The sequence below is a fragment of the Physella acuta genome, unplaced genomic scaffold (assembly GCF_028476545.2).
Source record: "Physella acuta isolate Inbredline_101_S28 unplaced genomic scaffold, ASM2847654v3 ptg000256l, whole genome shotgun sequence".
Taxonomy (NCBI): Eukaryota; Metazoa; Mollusca; class Gastropoda; family Physidae; genus Physella; species Physella acuta.
The window spans coordinates 113,634-123,446 of record NW_026731775.1 but is presented as its reverse complement, the minus strand read 5'-3'; the positions used below and the strand labels follow the sequence as shown (position 1 = coordinate 123,446).

At 30.5% G+C, this 9,813-nt stretch overlaps 1 protein-coding gene across 1 annotated transcript; it reads left to right on the top strand.

The window, feature by feature from the left end:
• Positions 1-3,474: 3,474 nt before the first annotated feature.
• LOC131938746 (uncharacterized) lies at positions 3,475-9,273 on the top strand. The gene is made up of 6 exons (XM_059296886.1): positions 3,475-3,614; positions 4,096-4,143; positions 4,482-4,554; positions 4,921-4,946; positions 5,189-5,215; positions 7,356-9,273. Exons 1-6 carry the CDS (start codon positions 3,549-3,551, stop codon positions 7,524-7,526), a joined length of 411 nt encoding a protein of 136 aa, XP_059152869.1. The 5' UTR covers positions 3,475-3,548; the 3' UTR covers positions 7,527-9,273.
• Positions 9,274-9,813: the final 540 nt, after the last annotated feature.

Genomic DNA, 9,813 nt, shown 5'->3' with positions numbered 1-9,813 from the left:
GGGTCCCTAACTAATGCCGCAAAGAAGAACAGCGCATCATGAAAGCCACTTCATATGTAGCGGCTTCTCCTGCTATGGTCTTTGTTGTTTTTTTAAAAAGAATTTTGCCGGCGACAGCGTGGGGAAATAGAACTCGGCCTTGACGATGGTTAAAAAATACAACTATAAATAAAAAGAAATGTTATCCCAATCCCCTGCCCCATCCGCCACAGTACACTTTGGAGGATCGGTCAAACAGTTACGTGTCCTCTATTTAGCTATCAAAGGGGGGCAACGAGTCAAATGTGTCATTCAAATTTGAAGCGTTGCCTATATTTTACACTGTATTTTGTGTAATGGATTTTATTTTTTTGCTGAAGAGCGTGGTATAGTGACTGTAAAATAAAGATAATCGTACCGCAGCTACAGTGTTTTTCTTTTACAAACTAAATATCAAGGCAAAAATGCACGAAAATTAAATTCAAAATTTAAAAAAAATACTAATTATGGTCAGCAGTGGGCCCCTAAACGGCCTGCCCCCCCCCCCCCCACTCGCATTGCGGGGTCTGGGGGCACTGTAGTTCCGCCCCTGTATAGATCTTTTGGTTGTTTTTAGGCTTAAAAGCTAGATCATTGTATCCTAAAATTTTTTAACTTTAATGTATTTAGTGATAATAAATAATGTTCCATTAATACGTGTACTAATTATAAAACGATTAATAATATAAAGACGAGTCTTACCTTCCTTGTTGTGTGAAATAGATTCGTCAACGAAATACTTCATCAGGTAAATGAACAACTACTGACTAGTGTCTTTAACAAAATGTGCAGAAGTGGCCAGTTTACAGTTCAGTAGTTCATAAACGGTTTCGTTAATCTATGCATTACATCTTATTGTAAGAGTAAGGGTGTGGTGAGGGGTAGAGGTTAGGGGGATGGGGGGGGGGGGGAGGGTAGAGAGATGGGAAGGTTCAACGGAAGGGGACAAGAAAGCACCGATGAACATCTACATCAATAGTGCCGACTTTTTCCGGTCGTCTAGAAGACCAAGATAGTCGCCGCAAAATTTCCCCAGCCCGATTTTCAAAGCTTTTTTGTTCTCCTAATCGACGCCACTAAACAAGAACGGTAGGCTGCGTCTTTGAAGTTGTCTATATGTCTGGCGGTCTCTCGAGCAATAGTCTGTGCATTTTTCTCAAAGACGTTTGCCGACTATTGTGTTTGTTTGTAACTGTAGAAGAAAGATAACTCGACATCCACCTAATTTTTTTATTTAAATTTAAAAAAAAAAATTTAAATAATTTAGCCAGGATTTTTGGGCCCCCAATTGGTCTGGGCCCCCCCGCATTGCGGGGTCTGGCGGCACTGTAGTTCCGCCCCTGGTTGTGAGTAGCCTTAGATAATTAAAAAAAAAACTTAAATACCTAGAGAAATATAGTATTTAAAAAAATACCAATGTTATAAAATTTGCAAAAGCTGAAAACGCAAATAATTTTTAACACTTTTATTTGGACGCTACAATTCTATTGTTGCTATTCAACCAATCCAAAGCGTTAAACTAACGTATACCACTGTAAAATAAGTTTCATGATATTATCAATTAGTAGGACTTTAATATGAAACATTATGTCAATTATAAAGGCCCAAACATTTAAATTTTTTTTAAATTACTAAAACAAAATAAAAATATAAAAATGGGTCCTACATTATTTTATTATAAGTTTTTTATATTTGCACAAGATTTTTTAAAATTCATCGCCAAATGAGTTTTTTTGTATCGATGCCAGAGTTTTCGTTATTTAGCTGGCCCTTCATCCCTAAAAACAAAAACAAAAGGTAGGCAACTGCATAGATTCTAGAAATCCAGAACTAGAATCTAGATCTAGATCTAGATTCTAGATTTAGATCTTGATTCTTCAACAAATGATCTAAGGCCAATCTAATATCTAAGCTAGATCTACTACATAGATCTAATAATACATAGGCCTATTTAAATTTGTTTGGGAAGAAGAAAATAGATCTATTTTCAGTCTTATAAGAAAAACAACAGCCACATCGAATCTAGATTCTAGATCTAGGTCAAGTAAGAAGAGAGATCACATGATCAAAATTGAAAATAATAAAATAAAAAAAAATTATTAAAAATAAAAACGAGCTGACCCGTACCTTAAGCATACGTCGCTATTTATTTACTACTTAGCCTAGTTGTTTTATTTTCTGCTTTTCAGTAATTCATATTGTCATAATTTATGAATTTGACTATTTGACACTACCCCCCCCCCCCCCCAATGAAAGCAGCCGTCTGTGACTTAGGCCTCCTACCACAGTTTACAGATGATAAGATTAATCCGAACTTCTTGCCTCGCCTTAGTTTCAAATCTTTCAAAGCTAAATTATCTGTCCCTAATAGCCATCACACTCTGTAGCCGGTAGCCTAAACATTCTGGGTGAACCACAGCTCCCCAAACTGGTGGGGGTGGTAGCTTTAAGTATAATAATTTATAATAACTATATGCCTAGAGAGTGGGGTAGGAAATGCTAAGCCCATAACGTGGTGATGTCTCGCATGGTCCCTGCCTAGAGAATTATATAATATTATATATATAGATATTTTGTCAAAATCCAAAATTTTAATAAATTATACTATTGGCCTTGGTCTAAATAATCTTTATTATTTAGTAAATATCTTAGGCCTAGCTAGAATCTATATCTATAGATTCTAGTCTAAAATTAAAACACCTATAATATAATGTTGTGTTGACTAATAATGTATACAATATGGTTTTTCTAATAAGTATTGGTAGCCTTTGTTATTTTAAATGTGCCGGATTTTTAGCTATTTAGTTATTTCTTTGCTTTGTCACTAATATCTCAACATATAATGCTGTGTTTTGGCCAACAATCATTTTATAAATTATTTTTCCAATACCTATAACATTAAAAATATATAGGCCTATAATTCATGTGTAACTGGTACCGACGGCTAGTTAACTAATAAAACTATCAACTAAATACAGTTGTAGGGCCTATAAAAATTAAATTAGGCCTGCTTAGGGCCTAAGCCTAAATAATTTTATTATACTAAAATGGTACTGTCTGTGGGATTTAGTGTCCAATAAATAGGCCTGATGGGATCTTAATAAAATAAGCTAGACTAAATATGGAATACAAATTGAAATATGCCCTGGCCTTTGCTAATCGTCTAATGTCAAAATGTCACAACACTTATTAAAAAAGAAGTAACCAACCTGATACTCACCACCTAACCAGCCCTAACTAAACACCAACCCTTAATTCAAATTTAAAAAATAATTTATGGTAACACTTAGCAGCTTTTAGTCTAATAATAGGTAATTTGTTTAATAAACTTGTATGATATCAAATAGCTGTGGCTTATGCTAACAGTAAAAGTTGGAAAATGTAATCATTTAACACAAAAACAAATATCATATCAACTAAAATTATATTTTTAATTCCTATGCTGCAATACATTCTCAGTTTTCCATCCTCTTTACAAATAGTTTTTTCCCCATAAATTGTTTTGCAGAGGTAGATGAAAGTTCCTAAAAATGTCTTCCATCAAAGCCACAGAGGTAGAAAGTTCTGGCCTCTACTATGAAATGAGCCCCAGGAAAGTAAGTAATTAATTAAAAAGCTTTATATTAGTTCTATATTTGTTAATTAAAATAATTTAAATGTTTATTTTAGCTCATTAACTAAATACTTGTCATATAGGGTACCTAACTCTATTGGGTACCTGACTTGAAGGTAAGAAAGTAAAAGGTGATTGGGCTTAGAGCTGACACTACTACATCTATAATATCTAGAGGTCAGAAAAACATATCAGCTCTTATGAATATGATTATGTTGACTGTCTTGTCTAAAAAGATTCTTTTTTTCAGGATAATTGAAAACAAAATCATTAGTAGAGATCTATATCATATTCTGTGGATCAGATTTTATGAAGATGAAATAACATGAACAAGGATCAGCATTAGTATTATTTATTACATCTAAATTTATGATGAATACATTTTTTTTTAATAATTTTATTTCAGATATGAATATTGAGTATAAAAACTTAAACTTTAACATTTTTAATACTCTGATCTGCAGATCCTTGTTGTTAGAATCTTCAATGTCATTACCTTACTGATGGTTGTGGTAAGGCATTTCTTGATGTATTGTTGGTTATCTTTTTATATATGCTCTAATTATTGGTACCATTTTAATTGCCCAGCTAAGAGAAGTAACTCTTCCTTAGCTACTACATTTCTTGATTATTACATTTACATTTTCAAATAAAAGATTACTTGTAAAAAATGATTGGAACAAAAAATAATAAAGCAAGCACAATGTTATTAATGCAACAGTTTTACATTTAAATAATTATCTTATTAAAAAAACAATCACATCACACCAAATAGTATAAAAATAATTAAATTGCATTATGTAAACTCTAAAAGTTGAACCCTCTATCGCATAATGATTCTATTCCATAGATTGCAGTGATAGCCTGTTTTGTGCAAGGGCATAAGAATGGCTCTTATTATCTTCTTGTATGCAACTTAATCAGTAAGTTTTGAAAACATTTTCCTTATTCATTCATTGGAGTTATTTAAATCTTTGTTCTCATGCACTAATTAAAGTTAATCAAAGCTAATCAGTTAATTTAGCCATGTTTTGTTTTACTCAGACACTACATGAGACTATTTTAGGTTGAGAATTTTTATTTCAGTTAGATATTTGTGAAGGTAATTTTTAGCTATAAGTAAATTAGAAGAGTGATAAGCCACTTTTAATGACACAAGTATAGCATTTTAAATTTAGTAATTCCTTTAAAATACAGAGACTTTCAATTTACAGCTTAAGGTATTGAATTTGTACTCATTTTTACTGTGTTTCATTATTTCGTATTTTCATTTACCTTTTTTCTTTCAGTCAGTGCCTTGGTGAGTTTTGTTGTGGTAAGTTATATTTTTTCTGTTTTTAAACATCTATAGATTTATTATTTTAAATGCTCTAGTGTTCACTTTTGAATGGACATGTAAAAAAAAACTATGATTTATTGTTTTAGTTAATAATAATAATATTAGAATCATTTAAGTAATGGGAAATATATTAATTTTAAACCTTGTTTTCCATTTTATTAACTTTTTTCTAAGTTGAAAAAAATGTTTATTAAAATGCTTCTATGTAACTTCTACAGAACTGGTGGTACAGGAAAGGAGATTTGGTGAGTAGATAGAAATGCATATGCTGCAGACCCATGATAAGAATGGTAACTAGTCTTGAGTCCATAGTTCATGCCCTAACCAAATTACCCCAACCACTTTTCTACCACACCACCTCAACAAATGTATCAGGGAGGCCATGAAACACCTTACAGAACACTTAGATTAAATCATTGCTTCCCCATCTTGTAGCTGTCTGCCAGGCTTAACTCAAGACCATAATGACACGTCCGATAATATTTTCTCCATTTAATTCATCGTTTTTCCAAATCTAAGGTTTTACTTGTAAATCTGGGACATGATATCACCAGAGCTGCAAATTTTCTTTGTATTTACTTCATGTACTTTTCTCGTTTGGTTGATTTTGTATTTTATTACGGCATTTTTGCAGTTGCATCTAAAAGTTTAAGTTACCGTGTTGTGAAATTAACCAAAATTATAGTATTTATGCTAATACTAATGCAATCCATGATTTTTGTATAAAAATTGGCATACTTTCGTTTTCTATGAATAAGAATTAAAATTCAAGAAAAACAATTCTTATCATTAATTTTCCAGACTAAAGCATATTTTTTTCTGAAATTATCAACCCTTTCTTTTTTTCTGCATTAAAACTAAGCAATTATCTTACTGCAATAAATAGATAAATAATTAAAAATTAATATTAGTGTGGGACATTCAATAACAATGAATTTATATTAGTAATGTAAAAATATGTTAGTCATTTTGCTGCATAGTAAGTTAAAAAAATTGATTGAAAAAAACTTAAATCCAGTGACACAAGAAAATAATTCCAGGTTTAAAGAGTTGAGATAAATAGTTGCATTATAAATTATATTTGCTTTTACAGGATAGAAGAAATTCTGTAGTTAGTAAACTAAATTAATTTTCGTAAAAAAATGTTTTACACATTTAACAAGGTTTGTACATTGTGTCATAATCAGTCCTGCCATGAGTTAAAAATACATTTGAATCATCACTAGAAAAATTCTAAAATAATAGTAAGGTCTCATGCATAAGGGAAACAACCCAATAAAATATGAACAATATTTGTTTGCAAGAGTTACATGTCCCACATTAAGCATGAGAGGAAAATGCTTGAAGCATTATTTTGTAAAAATAATTATTATGATTTTTTTAAATTAATGTTTTTTATTTTACTCAACTATTATATCATCAGTAGATTTCATTTAATTAAATTTTAGAATTTAGTGGGTCAGATCAGTATTTTAAATTCTTTCTTAACATGGTTTTCATGCATTGCCATAGACCTACAAAAAGATTAAATGTGGCATTAATAACTGAAGTAGAAGTAAGAAAATGTATTGGGAGTGCGCTACATACTTTAAGCACATATTTTTCTAAGCTTTTGTACAGGTTATCAAATTAGTTATGGAAATGAAGTTTAGTTAATAATTAATGAATGAGCTTCTTCTTCTTACTTATAACACTGAATGGAATTTCCTCCAAAATAACTAAATATTACATGTAAACATGTTATGTGCCTTGTGTCCTATTAACTTAGACTTTAGCCTGGTTTTCTTTTTGGATTTGCCTCTAGAGCTCAAGAACAATCTGCAAGGCAGCAATTAATTGTTTTATTTAAGATGTATTGCTGCCCCCAGCTAATGATCCTCATCTGCCTGTGGGCCCAAACTTTGGATTTTTGGAGTTAGCTCATACACTCTTCTGTCCCACCATGTCGTTCTTTATGTATAAGCAGTACAATAACTTAAGTTACATACATTCCTAAGTAGGGTAATGCATAGAAAAATATAACAATTTTATAGCAATCAGTCATTCCAAAAGCAAACATGACCCAAGCTATCTCCCCAAAATTACTGAAATTAAATCCAATTGTAAATTCAGTTATTCCCCTTACCTAAGATAGGGCCCATCCTTGTTGCAAAATGTGTACTTTTGATTGCCCATCCTTGTACCAAAAAGTTTAATTTTGATTTCCCAGCTCTGTAACTAAAGTTTACTTTTTATTGCAAAGCCTTGTTCCAAAAAGTTTACTTTTAATTACCTAGCCATGTACCAAAAAGTTTACTTTTGATTGCCTAGCCTTGTACCAAAAAGATTACTTTTGATTGCTCTAGAATGTACCTAAAAGTTAACTTTAGATAACTTTTTCTGCAGGAAAGTGAGAAGTATTGGTTTGTCATCCTAGTGGGTGCGGTCATCATATTCCAGTGTATAAGTACGGATGTGTTTGTCTTCAAGACTGATCCATCACCCACACCAACAACATTAGCTCCAACAACAACCCACTCATCCACTACAACCAACAAGTCCGGTTCTTACTTTTAGACACTTGCATATTCTACTGATAGCTTTAAAGATGAAGGGCTGATTCTCACAATGGCTGGCATTTGTTGTTTTAAAAAACATTTTTATTTCTGAGTAGCCAGAGATATTGATGCCGGGATTCTTATTTTTTTTAATCTAGTAAATTCCTAGCTTGATATTCCAAGAAAATAATTGTTTGTTTAGAAAATATGGTCTGATTATAACAACAGTGTCTTGTTTTTATAATTATTGAAAATTGCACTCCCAGCACTTTGAAAGCTATCTCTCCTTATATGTAGGTGTATGTTGGCTTACTTGTTTGTGTTTTATCCACACTAGTTCTTATATATAATTACACTTATGTTTAAAAGATTAATTTTGTATAATTGAATTGAGTTTGTTTTCATTGTTGATATTGTTAACATTATTTTGAGTAGAGCCCAACTTTTTAATGATTGTGAGCTTCTAGATTTTCATGGTAACAACCATTGTTTGTGTTGTAGATTTCTTTGACCAACTTTTTAATGATTGTGGGCTTTTAGATTTTCATGGTAACATCCATTAGCTTTAATGTAATTTTTGTTTACTGAAATGAATTGTTAAAAGAGTGGCTGTATCAGTGTGTAGAATTTAGTAAACTACCATTTCTGTAGACTACAGTGGTGTGTATGCTTTTAGTTCACTGTGGACAAGTAGATAAAGGTGTGATAGACACAGATGTGTGAAAACGCAAATCAAAATATTTTAATACACTGATAACTGTTTTTGTGTTAACAACAGTGGTAATTATGATGTTTTTTATTTTATTTTTTAAAATAGGTTTATAAATGTCAGCTTGATGTCATTTTATAGAGTTTGCATTTATAAAATGCTTTAGGAATATTTTTATTTCACTCATTTGAATGACTTTATAAGAAATTGAAATACAGCTAGCCAAAGTTTCATTTATATTCTTTATTATCTTTGACTCATGTAGAGTGTTTTTTCTAAACAAATCAGTTTTCTTTTCAGTTTGTTGCCTAGTTTCTTAAAACTATCAGTGTGTGAATATCATATTGAAATCTTGGTGGAAATTGTTTCAGTAAGCTGTTTGTCTTTTGATCTGGTCATTCCTTTACATTTTTAAGATATTTAATTGGCTGTTCTATCATTTGATGAACTCATTCCTCCACATTTTTAAGTAAAAAAGGCTGTTCTGTTGATAGATCTGTTCATTCTTTTACATTTTAATTGGCTGTTCTGTCATTTGATGAACTTATTCCTCTACATTTTAAGTTGTTTAAATAGGCTGTTGATAGATCTGCTCATTCCTATCCATTTTTTTGATCTGATTATTGTTTAATTTAAACATATTTCTTCGGTGATATTTTCTTAATCACTAAATTTACCATTTATTTAAATAGTATTAAAAAGTTATAATAAACTGTTGCAGTTATTATGTTTAAGAGAAATTTTTAGCTTATTCCATGCATTCTCTATGAACAAAATTCATACTTGTAAATGTATGTATACATATATATACAAATATATAGGCTATATATATATATTTTTATATATATATATATATATATATATATATATATATATATATATATATATATATATATGAATATACTTCAAAAAATATCATTTAACATATATATACCCTTTTCTTATTTTGTTTCTTTTACTATTATTAATCAACTAATTACATTGCCGGTTCTATTGAGGTCAATGTAAAACTCAATGTAAATTGAGCAAATATACTTACAACTATACTTATACATCAGATTGAATATAATTAAAACACACAAGTCTGGCATTTTGTTTTTTCATTTAATAAATATGAGTATATAATGAATGCAATGACATTACATTTATAATGATATGCTATTAATATTGCATGAGGTTAATGTGTAATTTGCATTGATAGAGATAACTGCTAGTGATCTTGAATGGGTGGAAACACGCTAGATAATAAATTGATAAAAACAACTCGGGTGGTGTTTGAAAAACAGCAAGTTGTTATGTAGGACTGCATGCTTTTGATTTAAGAGACATTTTGTAGGCTTTTGATTTAAGAAACTAAGAAATTTATTATGTATAATCTACACCTTTACCAAATAAAAGAAGTCTTGTGTATTGTTTATTATAAGACTACATCTTAATGACATAAAAGTTATGTAGTATTAAATATAGGATTATGTCTTTAGAACATAAAGAAACGTATGTAGTGTTAAATAATAGGAATACATCTTTACCACATAAAGAAACTTTATATAGTATAATAATTAGTGACTTTACAATTTATTTCTTACTTTTCTGCAGA